This window comes from Scomber japonicus, chromosome 24, assembly GCF_027409825.1.
Source record: "Scomber japonicus isolate fScoJap1 chromosome 24, fScoJap1.pri, whole genome shotgun sequence".
NCBI lineage: Eukaryota > Metazoa > Chordata > Actinopteri > Scombriformes > Scombridae > Scomber > Scomber japonicus.
In genome coordinates this window covers 14,990,221-15,008,253 of record NC_070601.1, presented here as the reverse complement: position 1 = coordinate 15,008,253, position 18,033 = coordinate 14,990,221, and the positions used below count along the sequence as shown (strand labels likewise).

The 18,033-nt window shown below is 38.7% G+C and overlaps 1 protein-coding gene across 1 annotated transcript; it reads right to left on the bottom strand.

The window, feature by feature from the left end:
• Positions 1-4,962: 4,962 nt before the first annotated feature.
• hpxb (hemopexin b) lies at positions 4,963-9,697 on the bottom strand. The gene is made up of 10 exons (XM_053314350.1): positions 9,568-9,697; positions 8,806-8,825; positions 8,601-8,684; positions 8,279-8,436; positions 8,024-8,177; positions 6,501-6,713; positions 6,285-6,377; positions 5,749-5,879; positions 5,503-5,650; positions 4,963-5,355 (listed from the first exon to the last, which is right to left on the bottom strand). The coding sequence occupies exons 1-10, from the start codon at positions 9,630-9,632 to the stop codon at positions 5,129-5,131; spliced, it is 1,293 nt and encodes a 430-aa protein (XP_053170325.1). The 5' UTR covers positions 9,633-9,697; the 3' UTR covers positions 4,963-5,128.
• Between the last annotated feature and the right edge of the window lie 8,336 nt (positions 9,698-18,033).

The following is an 18,033-nucleotide window of genomic DNA, read 5'->3' as shown; positions in this document are numbered from 1 at the left end:
TTAAGTACACAACCACAGACAGTAGGCGCATACCTTAGCTTAGCATCAAAACTGAAAGCAGGGGGAAACAGCTAGCCTGGCTTTGTCCAAAGTTCAAAAACGCAACTACCAGCAATTTTGGACAGAGCCAAGCTGTTTCCCTCTGCTTCCAGTCGTTATGCTTAACAAAGCTACTGTGACTGTATCCTGGCTGTAGCCTCATATTTAAGGTAAAAATAGTAGCGTGATATCCATCTTCTCATCTAATTCTAAGCAAGAAAGCAAATAAGCTTTTTTTTCATCCCAAAATGGCAAACTGTTCCTTTAAAATGTCCATCTGTTTCTTTATGAAAAAACATTACGAATTCACTGGACTAAACTGACAAAGCCAGACCTTTTTTCACAGCAGACATTTTGACATGCAGGAAAAGCACAGCTGCAACCAGTAACATTAACAATGGCTGAATCCCAAATGCATGACCCTGTACAGTGCAGGATGCTTCACCACTGTGGCTTCACATCTTAACATCTGCCCATTCAATGAGCTATGAATAAATCACAATTAAATCATGGTCCATATACTTTAAGCTTGACTTATGAACTGAGCATGGGTTGCCACATTGAAGGCCCACACATAGCCTTAGTTCAGCCGTCTTTGGCACTGGGAGCATTGATCTCTCAAGGTGTTATTCTCAACTCTGATTTTGAAAGTTTACGATTCCCAACTTGACCTGAATGCAACATGATACATGAGGTGAAAAATGAGAAGCAAGATGCAGTAAAATGCACTTCAGTTTTGGCACATTAGCGAAGTTTTAGTTTAGTCCAACACATTCTCCAAAGATATGGTGAACCAAAGACTGAATATATGCTGTTTGCTGACTGTGTCGATGTTTACATGTCTCTGTTGAACTTAAGTGCCAAAAAACTACTTCAGCACACCATGGCAGCTGAAGCGTTGAATCTATTCTTTAGAAAAGAAGTTATCAGTTGTGATGTGTGTGATTTAACCAAAGATATTCCCAAAGAGATTTGTGCCAAAGAGATCACAATATTTGATGGATTTTTGCTTGGGAAGCTCACCCTTAAACCTAAAAATCATGACTTTAACCACAATCAGTTTGCAACTCTTAAATGAATCTGGGAAATGAGAATTCCACCAAAAAAAAAGACATTATGTTGAACTTTGTCTCTAAAAGATTGTTGAAACAAGGTTCATTTACTTATTTCTATTGCTGAAATGTTTTTCATATCTTGTAGTTCCAAGCTGTTCTTAGTACCTTTGATATGTAGATAAAGATTTGCACAGTTAGATAGTAATGAGGATCTGATGATACTATAAATAGAAAAGAATAAAATAACAACGGGTGTCCTACAGTAGGAGGAGGGATATTAACATATTTTTGTTTATTTATGGAAATTATGCAATCCAAATTAGACTTGGAATGGACAAGAAATCTAAAATGGTTGTTCTTTTTCTGTCTTGAATATGGATCGAGAGATTTTTGGCTACTCCAACTGTAACACCATGGATGTGCCCGGAATCAAAAAATCCCCGATGGAAAACAGAGGTTGTGTGATGGGATTTTCATGGCGCACCTACAAGCAGGGACACAGACTCCCTCGTGTTGAAATTGAAAAAACGACCTGCTTTTACTCCAGCTGTACAATGACTGTCTTTGAAGAGAAGTGCCTTGCGTCTGAACCTTTTGTTTAAGAACATGTTGATGTAAATGTTCATTTACCTCAGATGTTTACAGAACTGTTACTGAATAAACTTTTTGTACCTTACCAGTTTTCTGTCATGGTTTCCCTATTTGGAGTCCACAAAATCCAAACCATTTGACCAGTTATATGGGATTTTTAACCTTCCTGTTGTCTTCCTGCTGAAAATTGACCCGGTCTGGTTTGACTGGTTATAAAGCATAAGGTATAAATTATTACCCAGTTCTGTGTTAGACCTTTATAGCCAACTTCATTCCAACTTATTAGCAAATGTTTTACACATATTTTTGGAAATATGGTCAACAGGCCGCATTTAAATTAAATTATACCTAATTTTTGACTTAACACAAATATGTTGTCCTCCCAAGTCAAAATTCACCTGAGGACAACAGGAGGATTCATCTCAATCAAGCCCTTTTCTGGGTAAATAAAATGAAAACAAGTGACACTGTGTAATTGGCCATTATGTGCAGTACCTACTGATTGTTACCAATTGCTTAAACATGCTATAGTAAATCTTTTTATATAAACAATTGATCAAATGACAAATTGTAATGTGGAAAGGTGTTGTCATTCATTGTGACAAACCCACACCTGATTTTTGGGGTCTTTCAGCTCTTTGCTTTGGTGTTATGCACCGTAACTTTTAATTCAATCCTGCAGCTCTCATCCATGTCATTTTTAGCAGGAATCTGTTTCCAGTGAAAAAGTTCTGATAAACCCTCTGTACAATACCTGCTCAGCACCAAAGTGTAGGCAGACAAAGCAACTAGATGTGGAGCATAGTGAAGCATTTAGCTGCAGCTGTTTTTGGTGATCCTGTGACTTTTCTGTAGTTCAACCATGTTGACAACTACTTGTACAAAAAGAAATATCAAATTCTAATACACAGACTGGAACTAAATTTACGTATCAGATTCATGCTCCCCAGAGAATGAATTATTTGCATTTTGGACACTAGGACACTTGCTATAGAAGAAAAGAATACTCTCTTTTATCTATTTTATTCTAATATATCTATAATATTCTAAATAATTCTTAATCTAAACTCACCTTCCGACCTCCACATGCCAGTAAAATGTGTCTCTGGCAGATGAGGAAACTAATGGTGAAAACAGTTAATCAACACTAACTAGTAATTGTATGGAATAAAAAATTAAACTCTTTTGTTTTTAATTAATCTAAAACCTTTTCACTATACTGGACACTTTCTGTGACCTAAAGTCAGTCACATTAACTGGAAATAACATGTAAAACACTCGTGATTGGCTATTTCATCAAGAAAATAAAGTGAAAAACATAATAGATAAAATAATGTAAATTAATTATGTTAGCATGATCACTTACTTATGTTATCTGACAGCTAGTAGTTGTATGTGCATAAATGCAATGAAAGCATTCAGTACTGTCTGTTATCCATGTGTGTATGTGCGTTGGTGTTTCTACGTGCACATGCACGTGTGTTCCGGTGTGTGTATGCGTGTGTGTCCTCATGGCCTCGCCCATTAAGCTGTGCTGAGGCCAGCACTTCCTTTATGCTTGCTGAAAGTCCCAGGGATTTTGGCTGAACAAAAACCTCTCCAGGGAGTGAAAGGGCCTTGAATGCCTGCTAATGCCATCCCAACCCCTGGACTCTTGCAGGAAGCTGCGTACGTGTCCATATGGTCCAATATATGAGCATGGCACAGTTTGCGAAAATACTGTATGTTGTAATGATGATAAATATCAGTTTTCGTACATATAACATCCAAAATGTTTTAGACATCTTGGCCATAAATTATTACTTTTTGAGTTTGGAAATAGTTTTACTTTCCTGGTGCAGCACATAATAATATAATATTGACATTAATTTACGCTTGAAGTGGAGATGCACTAAGAGAATTAAAAAATGGTGTTTGACAATATTTTGTGCAAGAGCGGCAAAACTCTTCAACTCAAGCTTCTTCTATTCAACGCAGATCTGAAATCTCACAAAAGCAGCTTTTAAAAAGTAGTGTAAGAGCAACCTGATTGTCTTTAGGAAATGTCTCTGTCAAGCAACGGTGACAATAAAGTTTAGGCAACAAGAAATTCCTTTGATTTGAGAGATTCACACATGGTTGGCCACCTTTGAATTGAGCTTGCATACACACCTGCAACTTGTTGCTAGAAATCATGAACAACTCAATACAAGGAGAGGAACAGCAACTATTTTTCAGATATTGAGCTGAGCTGCCAAACTGGTTAAACTTCCAATATCTGCTTAAAAGTAAGCCATATTTTCCGCTGTTTGCATTATAGTGTATAATGCTTTCAAAATGCTTGCAGTCCAGCACGCAGTAACAAGTGGAGATAATATATTCACAGATCTGCCAAAGACACATGGAGATACTACAGATAAAACAAGAAGTCAGAAACACTGCAACACACTGAGCTACTGTGGAACATGAATGACTGAATACATGGTGGTATTTGTTGAGGTAAAAACATTCATGAAAAATCTGAATGTTTAAACTAGAATATTTAAATATTTGATGCTTTTTTTCCCAACATGACTCCTTGTTTTTTTGTTCAAACTGATTAATAGAGGGAAGATGTTGATCAAACACCATTTAGACAACATGATAGCATTCACAGCATTGGTCTGTTATTGTAGATAACATTACACACTTTGTCTTCTCAGAGGTTGAAACGCAAGTGAGATGCAGAACCACATAAAAAAAGATCATCACCCACAAGTCCTATGATACTGTCCTTATGCTATCCAATGGTTTGCACAGGCTCTCAATTGCAAGAGTGAGATTGAACCAGACTCTAACTCTAATTTTCACACTATAGCAGTGCTAGAGCTAAGCAAGAGGAGCATTTTGGTTAACCACAGAAGCCCCTGGGAGCACACTAGTGCCTACAAGAGAGGCATTTAGACAGTTCCAGTACTTATTTGGTTTGACATCAGGGGAAGTGTAACATTGGGACACATATTCAAAGAAAAACTTGTAAAAGAGTTGCTTTTTAAGAAGTTCATATGTTTTGTCTAATATAAGATTCTGTTAGTGCAGCTGGTCAGTCTGATCAGGTCATTGTTTCTGGTGTAATGCATTCTTATGTACAGTAGGTCCTCTAGTGGCCAAACTCTGTCATTACTTATTAAGTTCAATAAGTTTGAATTTTGCACCTCAGAATTGTTTTTGCTCATTCTCAGTTTCACATTTGCAAAATCAAAATATCAAGCCAATAATAACAATTTAAAAATACATAATAAAACACTCTATTATACAGTTTTATTTCCCATTTTTTATTCAGCAAACAAAAAGTCATATTTTGAGTAAACATTGTGTTTGTATGACAATAGACCACGTATTTTATGACAAAACTGTATTGCACTGTGTTGGCCCACAAATCCAAATTACTCTGTATTGTTTGTGCGGAACACTGATAAAGACTGCTAATCCCGACATCCCAACATTGCTGATGTGATCTTTTGAGGCTCAGCGGCAACTGTGCTATCAACCAGTGCCTGTGCATTCTCATACTGGTAATAATGTGGGCCCTTGAACAACCTAATTCCCTCTGCTCCACAATGACCACCATCAACATCGTGCAAGGTCAAAAGCTGATCTTGGGTCACAACCCTTGGTGTTGCACTTAGGTCAACGTCACGCATCCTCTGTCCTGTTGAAAGAAATAGGTGTGTGTTAGGATGTTTGGTGATCACTTTTGAGCAAATGTTAAGCTTATATTATTTGAAAGATGTTTTAAAATTAAAGTTCAACACAAAACTTCACCACAAAATCAGACATAAGATCGCCATAACTGTACCTTGGAGTATGTGAACTGTGTGTTCACTGGGACAGCCAAAAGCAGCATCCACGTGTCCCTCAATGCCAAGCTCTTCCTTCAGGGTTTTAGGGTAGCCCTCAATCAGCGTGTATGGAGCACTTTCTTTAAAGATGTAAACCTGATCGCCCTGCAGGTGTTTGGCAAAACAAGAGGTATTTTAGTTCTAACAATTCAAGGTTTCTAGTGAAAGCAGGAAGAAGTCAGACTGGTTACTTCAAAGCCTACCTTAATCATGTAGATTTTGTCAGTGTAGGAGAAGACAGCATCCACCCCTCCAGTCACCTCATGCCACGTCCTTGTGATTGGGAAGGCATGAACGCCGTCACGTTGGGTGTCCAGACGCAAGTAGATAGGACCTGGGCACATTGGACTGTATTCTTAGTGAAAGCTTTTCAGCAAGCTCTAAATATTCTGTCCACTGACAAGTTCAAGTTCAGAAGAAATGGTTGATATTTTGGGAATTACACCAGCACCTCTAAAAGTCACTACTTAACACATTATATCTTGTTTAATTCATTTGTACATAAACTATTTGTGGTTTCCTGTATATATGCTGTCAAAAAATGTATTTTCTAACTTTAAGTAAAGCCAACCTAGCACTTTCCAATTCCTGTCAGTGTTTATGCTAAGGTAGGATAATCACCTCCTGGCTTTGTAGTGTCATACTTAAACAAAAGCTCTTCTCATCTAATGCTCAGCATATTTCCCAAAATGTTCAACTGTTCCTTTAAAGACTATTATTGTTGTGAATGTGACTTTACCTGCAAAGATGTATGTTTTGCCTGCATCATCAGTGGTGATGGCATCAATTTTGGATTCACTGCATTTAGGAGGTGTATAACCGCCCCCGTGGCCTGTAAGAAGATCACACATTGATGAGATTAAATAGATGTATCCAAATGGATCTGTTTGTATATCTTGTACAGAATACTGCCATTTTAAGATCTGAAACAAATTGACTTTCTCGATGAGCTTACCAAAGTTGGGGCATGACATGAAGTAATGGCGTGCATCCTTCGGGTAGGAAGCGCTCACCTCCCCTGACACTGGGTTGAACCTGGTGAAGTTATGTCCATGGAAACAGTAGTAGTGCTCCAGCCAGCGTATTGCAGAAGTACAGGCAGGCAGGTGGGGCCATGTCTTTGTCTTCACTGTCTTTGTGGTAATATCATAAACGTATATATCATCTCCTGTGGATGTAGGGATAGTATTATTAGTTTAAGATAAATTTCGAATTTTGAAATTCTTAAAACTGAAAACAAAAATTACTAAAATAATATTTAATAGTTATTTAAATAATTTAGAAACATATAATACTACTTTAACTCCTTAAAGTCTGTGTAAAGTAAGAATAAATATACTACATACTTCCATCCTACACACTAAACAACCAGATAGTAAGCCGACCATTTACACTGTAGTAAACTACACGATAACCCACAATGCATTTCGTCCCTACCCGAGCTGAAATCAGCAGGCTGAAGCGGATTTCATTTTAGCTCTAACTCTGTAAATATACCACTTTATCGACCCTTCTAACCTTTTAGGCGAGAAAGTAGCCCTTTAGATCCACAATGTGACGCTAATTTGTCCAAATAACACTTGTTTAAAATTTTATTCCTGCGAATTCGGAGCTAGCCGTAGCGAGTCATAACGCACTTCAGGTTATTTTACCAAAATAATACACCCGCTACCTTTTATTATTAAGAAAACCATAACGATAGAATTGGTGCTCTTATTTTGAAAACAGGAAGCGAACATACCATCGCTGTAGCTAACTTGAAACTAAGTCCTTCTAGTATGCGGTTTCGAACATACCTGAGAGCTTTCTGTCGCTAGCTCAGCGGCTAACTCGGCGGCTAGCTCGGCTAACTAGCTAATAACAGTAGTCGTAGTAGTAGTGTTAAATGTAGTAACAATATGTCCACTAGGCAGGTTAACCACTGAGGAGAGCGGCCTCTCGGTCTTATATAGTAGGGGAGGGACCATGGTCACTCGGGCGCCACTACGTCACATAGTAGCCTTTTTTTCAGGCTCAGAAAATCAGGAAAAATGAGAGGGTGAGAAACAGTTTAAGGCTCTATCTCCACAATTCAGTACTGCAGTTATCAGCCTTTTCACATGTTTTCTGTAACCATTTTTCAACATGTATAATATGTTAAGAAGTAAATCAATGAATTGACTTCACACAGACTTTAAGCCTTGCCATTCATTGTAATTTGACTGTGACACAGTTGTTAACAAATCAGCAAAAGTAGTTTTAAAGCTGCTTATCGTGACAAAACTCACTCCTGCTGCAGCCAATTTCCTCCACCAGGGGGCAGCATTATACTTATAATATTGGGATAATCCACACAGTTATACTGTGGAGCATTACATTTGTCAAAAATACATTTCGCTCACTTTATCTGATTCTGTTACTACTTCCTGTTGACTTTAAATTGTTTTGTACAGTCTTGATTTATTGAGATTAATGTTTTTGTAGTGCATGCCAGCATACCCTTAAAGAACAGAACTGAGTCAGCCGGGCACTCTCCTTTGGGACACTCCACAGCAGCATCCAGGTGAGTAGGGATTCCTGGGAAGTCCTCCTGGATTGATTTTGGATACCCATTCTCCAGAGTTTGGGCATAGTAGCTGAACACCTTGTCATTCTGTAGATTACATGAAAAATCAGTGACAGATAGTGCACTACTTGGTCTGTTTCTAATTTAAACAGACTCGTAGCATAAATTGAGGTATCTGTGCCTTATACCTGGAAGAAATAGATGTGATCATGGTCATCTGGGTTCTCTTTGTTGTGCATACGGAAGGCGGCGTCAACATGGCCTATGCTGTGGATGTCATCCAGCTCCGTGAAGATCAAGTTGGAGCGCTGAGCGTCACCACGGAAGCCATTCCACAGGTAGGAACCTAAAAGGAAAGCATCAAAAAAGTTTCATAAAACTGCATTGGACATATGTTCAGTTTGGGAATATATATGAATGAAATTTAAATAACACTTATAAGAAGAAGTCCATAAATTTAAAGGAGAGTTGAAAATGTAGAACGTAAAAAAGAGACTCTTTATCCCAGACCTTTGAAGAAGAAATGTGTTCCTTTCTCGTCAGGAGTGATAGCATCAAACTCGATCCCTGCACACCTGTCTGGCACAGCTGCATCTTTTTTTCCAAAAAATAATAAATAATAATGCAACCATTGTTAGAATAAATGTAATATGAATTGTAAATATGGTCAAATGTTAAAGCAGGATTATTACTTTAATGTATACTACAGACCCACCTTCTACTGTTGCATCTGGCCTGTGGAAGATAAGAAAAAACTAAACTTTAGTTGTACTGAAAAAGCACAAAGTGTACTACAAAGCACCACATTTGTTTTTCAAAAAGTCATGATCACAACAGGTGAATCAGTGACAAAACACCAAGATAACTTAGCACTCTTGTATTTGTTGAATTGATCCAACCGGTGAACTTTGTAAACTGGTAGAGTTATGAAATGAATGGACAGTGTCCAGTGTATTTCCACTGCACTGATAAGAAAAAATACGACCAAAAAATGGTAATGATCCGAATCATTTACACAGTGTACAAAATAACAAGATTACCTAACAGCACGATGCATTGGAATGCTTCAAAAACAAAAGCTATGAGTTCAAAAATGACCAAATAGTTGACTCAACACCTTTTGGGCACAGGACAGAAAATTCTTGTATTTAGCTGGCATTATATTTTAAGATATTCTGTTATTTGGTCATACCCATTCATAGTATATTGCTATATTATAAAACAGGGAAATATCTATGCAACTAAACTTGAAAATGAATTATACCACACATTAAATACAGGCCAATTATATTTTATCTTTTTAGCTTGAACAAACAATGTGTACACACATCTTAAACTCAAAGGGTTAGAAAAGCTCTTGACACATAATGCACATATTATCAATAGTGAAGGATCTTGAGACCAGGATATTAGGACTGGCACACCCTGACATGATAGACCTACCTAATACAAGTATAAAGAATTCATTAATACTCACGCAGGAGCGCCATTAGTAAGCCAAATAGCTAAGCACAAAAAGAGAGTTTTGGTGAGTAGCTTCATGTTGTCCAGTCCCTATGGAGATCTCAGATGTGGAGTCTCACTGTGGAGCAGAGGTGTAGCTGTGCATGAGCTGAAGCTGCACTTTTATACTTAAATGGCATGTGTGGGTGGGTATGTTAGGAAATTCCCAGTCTGTGCATGTGTGTATTTGTGTTTGCATAGATGAATGAGTGGAATTACATTTGTTGCAAAATGAGGCTCTGATATGATCATTTACGATCATGACAGTTTACTAATTTCGTAATGTCTTCATTTTCTAAATAACCATTAGTATTACATGAAGTCTATCTTACATTTTATACTACATGTAATGTAGTTGTCTTGAGGCCCACTATCTATCCTGTAATCATCAACATCAAAGCTGCTGAATGCTTGAGAGAAATATTTTTTTGGCAAATACACAAAACAAAAACTTTTACTTTGCCTTTAATGTGGGTTTTCAAATGAAATGTTTGATCTGTATGGTTAACATTTTACCATCATTTACTGTATTTGGTGACTGCATGGACATGAAATCAGGATGAGTAAGTCAAAGTAGAAAAAAGCTCTCATAGTGTCCCCAATGTTGTCAGACAGACTGTTCTAGAAATACTTTTTTGAGCAAATATGCTGACCAGCGAAATACCAAACAGCCATTGAACAGTTTGAGGTTGTGTGGTAATGTGTGGTTTGGCAATAGCCTCAGTACAAAAAACAAACAGAGGAAAATTGGATTGAAATCAAAGTTTAATTATTTTTACTCAGAGTAATAAACAGTACAAATTATATTAGGCCTATTCCAACTTTATGCCGACTTAACAGATTGATCTTCAATTACACTAGGAGGTCTTGAATTTTTCTGGATATTTAATTATTTAAATGTGTTGCCATGTAGGGCATGACTCACAAGATTTCAAAAGATCATTCAAGTACACCGCATTATCTGTCACAAAGCTATTGATTAATTTGAAAAAAACACTTGAAACACTCAAGATCAATTTAAATGAATGCAATATTAGTATTACTTGTAGCTTTTAGTGCTGTATAGATGTACAGAAAATAATTTGTGCTAATCTACACATCTCTTGCATCTACTGATTATCATAATGAAAAAATAATAAAGCACTATCACCATTTTGAAATCTCATCAAACATGATCATATCAAATTATAAAAGATAAGAGGTAGAGGCTGTAATTTATACTCAAAGAAACTCACAATTAATTGCCAAGGATATTTCCTGCTATTACAAATTTAACACTTTCAATTAATCACTGTACTTAATCTAATAGCTATCAATATTTGGTTCTATATCTTCACCATCCTCTGCGGTTCACTTGTAGCGGTAGATCTTGATACAATGATTCATGCTGTCTGATATGACCATGTGGCCATCAGGGAGCAGTGCCAGACCCCTCGGGCTGCTCAGGTTATCGGTCACCACAGGCCAGCCAACGCCCTTGGATGGGTAGAGAAAAACACGGTGGTGCTGCTTGCCCCAGTCTGCCACAATGACATCCCCATCACTGTCGATACAGAGGCCCCATGGGCAGGTCAAGACTGGCCCCAGGCCAGAGCACACCCCCAGGATTCGGATAGTGTTCCATCCAGGCTCCAGGACCCGAATGCATGGGACACGTCCAGTCTCATTGCCTCTTTCTGATACTGCCATGAGCCCAGTGGTGAGACAGGCTGCCACCAGGTAGGGTCTATGGTATCCAGTCACTACAGTGCGCTCTAACCTGGCCCCAGTTTTGGGGTCTAGCTTCAGAACTGTTAGGGTGCCACGCTTGATGTCAGCGACCAAGAACTCATCCTCATAGGTGACCGTCACCCCTCTGGGAGCATCCAACTCTTCATTGGTAGAACCAATCATTGTGCCTCCAAATGTTTGCAGGAGGCGTCCATGACGGCTGAACACCAACACAGCTCGTTCAGCAGCACAGGTCAGGGCAATTAGACCCTTTGAATTTACAGCCACATCAAAGTAGTTGCAGATGCGGGAAGACCTTTCAGATCCTGAGGGGGACACCTGCTGCACAACATTCTTCTGGAGATCAGTCACCTGAATGCGAGCGTTTCCACAATCCACCACAAATAGCTGCCCTTTGACAGTTGCATGGACACCGCTTGGAAGGTTGAAATCAGTGCGGCCTGATCCTTGTTTTCCAAACTGTTTTACCAGATAAGCAGAGTCAAGCGCTGTTGAACCTACCTCTTCATCCAGTTCCCTTACAGCTGACACAACTCTCTCTTTCTTGTCCTTGTTGTTTTGCTGTGATTCCTTGGCTTGATGTAATTTGTCACCTTCAATGGCTGACATGGACAGAGATCTGCTCGCTCGGTTTAAACCTGAACCCTGTGTAACAGGAATCTGGGATCTTGAATGTTGTTCATCAAGAGTTGAAGTTTCAGATGCAAGACACATTCGGTTGACCTTCCTGATTCCTCCACACTCACCCTTAGCACCATTAATCAAAGTGCGCTGTGTACCAGAGAGATGGGCTATGGATGTTGAGTGGCAGGGCCCTTGCTTGGGGGATCCATTGACTTGAGTATTCACTGTATAGGTGTAACAGGAATCTTCACTATCCACTGGGGATGGAGGGCTCCCACTGTCCATTGATGATTCATTTGAGGTCTTCTTCTTGAAAAGGGCTTGTTGAGAAAGAGAATGATGTCTAGTGGAGAAAGAACCTTTGCGTTTAGTATTTGGAGATATTGCCACAACACTTCTTTTTTTATCACTTTCTTCTGGAGGGCAGGATAGTTCTTCGCATGAAACCAGGACAAGGGCCTTTTGCTTTCTCTTACCCTTTAGTGTGAAACGCCTCTTGGCTCCATATTGTCTGCCATCAGATTCATCACCCTCTGATTCTCCTTGACTGGAGACTGGTGGGATAGCAAGGAATAGGTTTTGTCCCTGTGTGTCTGAACACAGAGACTCCACCTCCTCATCTTGGGATGACTCTGATACACCGCGATGTCTTGGTGTGGGGGATTTTAAAGGTGGTGATTTCAACTCATCCTCATTTTCTGTAGAACTTGACAAACGTAATTTGCGAACAACACGCATGCTCCCACTGTTTGTCTTATTGGTCTCTTCTGGACTGCTTTTTTGCCCAGATCTGTTTGGTTGCGGTTCCTTTCGAATTTCAAGAGGGGTGATGTTCGAAAATGTTGTATCTCCTGAGTGTAAGGCACACTTCTGACCTTGGACACCACAGACACCAATGGGGTAGGTCATACCTTGCTCACGGACATCAACTTCTCCTAAGCTTAAGGTTTTGGACTCAGGGCTTGGTGCGAAAGTGACCCTTTTCATTGTAAGAGAGATTTCCCAAGGTTGGGTGACCTCTGCCACTCCTCTTTGGAGCTGATTTTTGTTAGATCCACTTGCAGTACTGCCACATCTGCGTATCTGTTCCTTCAGTTGTCCCATTTTTCGAAGTTGCTGATCAACAAGTGACTGGACAACCCTGACTGCTGCAGCATTCTCTCTTTTCACCTGACTGAAATGACGCTGGGCTTCTCTGTGGTCCTGCTCAACCTTCTCAAGAAGGCGACGCTCCTGTCTCTGAGCTTCAATCATTGCATTGTCCAACTCACGGTTCACTTCTTCCACTTCAGCCTGCTGTCGTTCCCTGAGGCTCTGCAGTTCTTGTTCTCCTTGCTCTAGGTTAGAAAGGGCCTGAGTCACCCAGGGAGGAGGTGAAGTAAGAGATAAGGGTATAAAGATGGACTCCTGTGAAGTGCTGGAAAGGGGAGGCGAGGAGTTCACATCTCTCTCTTTAGATGTGCTGTGTGTCAGTAAGGCTGAAAACCCAAGGAGCGCTCTTCTCTCTGAATGAGACCGCATTAACATTGTGGATGGTAGATGTCAACTTTCACCACTTTTTGATTGTGTCTGCAAAGAAAAAGATAAAACACAAGAAAAAGTGTTATTAGTACAATCCTCTTACCATGGCATTAAAAATACCCAAGAGAGAGATTACAGTAGAGAAATAAAGATGGCACAGACTCTTACAACAGAGCATTAAAGGGAATTACAACATATATTTAAATGTTTCATAGATAATGTTTAAGGGCAGCAAAAGGGTTTTAGTTCAAAGTGAGATGTCACATCTTAGAAAAACTGGCACTGACTGTCCTATATCAGAATTACATTTCTTATTGACAAATATTATACAATGTAAATGTGTATGTTCAGACCATCAATTCTCACCAAAACAATCATCCTGTAATGTTTTGTAAATTAACTCCCCAGTCCTCTAGGATATCTACTTCACATATCTGTTGATTCAGGTGTATCACATCACATTTCTGTTGCTTTTTTGAAAACTGGGGCACAGGTTCCCTGCGTTGCAACTTTATCTATCCCACACAATATTCAGTTTCTCAAGAGACTCTAAAGCGCTCTCAGATAACTACTGTCTTGTTTCCCTGAGGTCAACATTGTATTCAGACCTCAGTGCTGTTGGCAGCCATTGATCACTCCAACAATAAATGTCCCAAATTGAATATTAATCAACAGTTTACTAAAGCATATCTAATGAGTATTTGCACCGTGCAAACAATTGCATTTAATTACCAGTGTCATTCTGAACATCTCTAATATAAGCCTGTTTAACTTATTTGCTCTTAATTTTATGATATAACAACAATATTTATAGCTATGTCTGACATACAGTTATTGAATGGTCATTGGACACGTGTTGAAGCAGAAGGGCTTATGTGTCTTTATTTGCCTAGTCACCTCTATGGGTGTCAGTCATGAAACCTCAACAGTCTCAAATAGTTGCTTCTGAATGCAGCACAGAGCCCCATTGTCACTTTTGGTGGAAACAGCAGTGCTTATCTGCTCAAGGCAGTGAAACTGAGCTCTGTCTTTCGCCACCAACACAAGGTATGTGAGCAAGTGCCAGGAGAGGGGTCACTTCTCATCTCGTTTAGTGTAGTCTATATGACTTTGTATTATATAGGTCATGTTCTAAGTCAGCAGGACAGTTGTGGGTACCAGGGTGTACATGTTAATTGTAGTTAGAGAGTCTTTTACCTCCCCAGAGCAAAACAACAAGGCTTTTGCAAGGATGAAAGAGTGAGGTATCAGTTTACCTATGCATGTTCACAATAAGGTCCCCCTGGAAGCATGTGACCTCAGAGTGTCAATTGATACAATCTGATTCCCATGTTTTAAAAAAGGTGTAAAAGATATTATCGGTGGATTGACAATTGTTGTATTTTATAAGGACAGTTTAAGTTTTTAGTTTAAAAAAGAACTTAAAGGAGAAATCAGGAGATGGAGACTGTGGAAAACAAACTCCCATCCAATCTCAATGTCAGAAACTACACTTTATGCACAGATGGGTTAACAGGTGTGTGTAAAGTGGCATCAATCTGTTTGTTGGAATGGTGGAAAATGTAGGTTACATATCAGTAACAAATCCCTGTCACTCTTTTGGAGTGAGGCCACTGGGTCTTCTCATCTTACCCCACTTTAATGTTGAATGAGAGGCACTAGTTGCTAAGTTACCGGATGGCCTTTGCTGAGGTGCTGAGACTATAGAATAAATGATACCATTCATAATTGAGAGGATTATGCAGGATGTTCAGGAGCATTCCAGCATATCGAAACTAAACAATAGAGCTACTCACCACAAGTTATAGATCTTAAACCTCAGAGGTTAGGATCTCTTTGAAATGTTCTACGAAACGTACTTCAGTCAAAATTAAACTGCCCTTGAGACTTTTGTCCCATCATTAATTTTTCTATTTCTGTGTACATTTCTGAGTACAAATGCACAACAAAAGTTTTCATTCATATTTTCAGCTGCAAAACATAAGAACATACTAGATGAGATAACACATGTATATATGCAAAATAATTTTAAAGAAGCAAAGTCAAAGAGGACCTACCTGAATTCAAGGCGTGTGCGTCTTCCTCCGCTGCTCTTTCTGTTCTGTTGTCCAGCATCAAGTTCTTCTTCCCTTCAGCTCTCTCTGTCACTCCCCCATCTCTCCCCTCCCTTTCTTTCTACTGCATTCTTTTCAGGCTGTCTAATATGACACACAGCACATGACATGACAAATGAACATTTTGTGCACTATTCAAGCCAGTTTTACTTTTGATATTCTGATGCTCTCATGCCCTTTGGCACAAGAGACAAGACACTAAAAGTGCTTCCCCGAACTAAAAGGAATGGGGGGATGCGGGAGGAAAATAGTCTTTTCTCTTTCTGCTCTTAGTCAACCCTCATGTTTATCTGATGATTTGTGAGTTAGATCAGGGAGAAGAGCACTGTTATAATCCAGACTGTAACTTTGATCATATTTTAATGTATTCTGTAACATTTCTGATGTGGAATTAAGCATTTAAATGCACATATGAATTTATCCTTAATATTTTGAATTTAGAGATAAATAAAACTTATAGCCTACAAATAATAACTTTAATAGAAACAAATTAAATTCTCAAACTCAACCTGTTGATGAAAATGCTATGCCTTATTTAAACTCATATTCAATAACTTCTAAGTATCACAAATCTATTTAACTCTTAAAGGCTGCTTGACTGTTCATGTCTAACAAGTTTACATTGTTTATTTGTATTTATTTATATGATTGTAATTTTTAACATAATTCACAGACAGGGTTTACCCCTATGATACAGACACTTGTTGTCCAGATCCATTTTTATTGACATATGGATGAACTTATTGATTATATTTGCTGTTCACAAATCAGCCACTAGATGTCAGCAAACACAAAGGTTTACAGGGAAGACGACCTGCGCAGTTAATGTATTCAGTTCTCTCAAATTAAACCTACTTTAAAAATTAGAATAGATGACAGTAAATACATATTCAGTCTCCTTTAGATACAATAATGTTTTTTCAAATAACTGCACAGAAATATATAGCTGCATCCTCTAATTAGATGTTTCAGTTCTATGCAGGCTGTGAGATGCATTAATGTTGAGAGAGACCACATGGGCGTATTTTAATACAAATTAATAAAATAAATAAATAATGGTTAAGTAATAATGTATAAAAGGTACTCATCAGTTAGTTTCTAATGGCATAATAGTTTGCAGATGGCTGGTGTTCTGTCAGCTGGTGTTTAGGAGGAGTCTTATCTGCAGTCTGTTGCAGTTCTGCACAGGATAGTCACAACAGATTTAACAAGGTTCTGTCCCAATTAGGCAATCACAAGTACTGTATTTACCTGGTGAAAATCCAAGGTGAAAATCCAACGTCAGAGTTTTCCTTTTGTATGTTCTGATTTTAAAAATTGAGCTTTGAGAAAGTTCAAGAAATGCAGAAGACATTGATTTCATTTCAGTGTATGAGACGGACATATATAGATTTTTATGTTTGCTGCTGTCAAGAAGCTGTGAAAAGAAAGCTCTGCCATACATGTTGAACATCTGACTGTTAAACTGCATTCTGGGACTGTTTTACTGCTTTAACTCAACTGCCATGACATGTATTCTTTGGATACAAGCCAAAAGCATACACAATGTCACTGACTTTATTTTTTAAAATTTTTTAAACAAGCACCCCTTTCTGTTTCTGTTGGTGGAGTCTTTCAATAATACTTAAAAATAATTACAAAGAAAGAAATTTAAAGAGAGTACATGTCTTGACCTGACTACAAGTCTTTTCTATTATGTAGAACTCTTGGCTCTTTGCTTCCAGATCCTAAAGTACAAAGTAAATAATCTGGTTGTAGTTGTATCTGCTATTGTCAGACTGCTTCTGATCTTTCTGGAATACCTCAGATAAGACATTTGTTTAATATCTGCACTACAAAATGTTGAGTAAAACTGTGGCCAAAGTGAGGGTAAATTATTGCAACATACTTTTCAGATGGAAACAAAATTTTACTTTTTAGTTCAGATGTAAGTTAATATTTTTTGCTGTTGTAATTAAGATTTAAACTCCTTGTTTCAACAACTAATTAAAGTCTGATATCCACTGATCAAGCCATTCTAGGTGTCTACTGTATAAGCCTTTAAGCAGTGTAACAGATTTCCTCTTCTTATAGGATCCAACATCTTCTCACCAATTATTCTCACATACAAACACACCCACACACACACACACACACACACACACACACACACACACACACACCCACCCACCCACACACACACACACACACACACACACACACACTCTCTAAAACACACACACCGAGCGTTGCCCCCTGGACACAGATGGGTCCTGAGCCATCAGTGTTGCAGGATGTCACGCGGGGTCCTACAGGCTGCCTGGCTGGTGTTGTGACTGATTATTTCTATCTTCCGCTCTGTCAGGAGAGATGGAGAATTATATCGGCCTAAGGTGGCGTCAGGCTCGCCACATTATTGATATCACTGTTAAAACTTTCCAATCCAGCTGCTCGCCTCGCCTCCGACATCA

Excerpts from the sequence above, each read along its gene's own strand:
- hpxb (XM_053314350.1), bottom strand. The coding sequence starts at position 9,632 with ATGAAGCTACTCACCAAAACTCTCTTTTTGTGCTTAGCTATTTGGCTT. Across the intron at positions 8,178-8,278 it reads ATCACATCTATTTCTTCCAG|AATGACAAGGTGTTCAGCTA; the intron begins GTATAAGGCACA and ends TGTAATCTACAG. Across the intron at positions 5,880-6,284 it reads CAAAACATACATCTTTGCAG|GTCCTATCTACTTGCGTCTG; the intron begins GTAAAGTCACAT and ends CAATGTGCCCAG.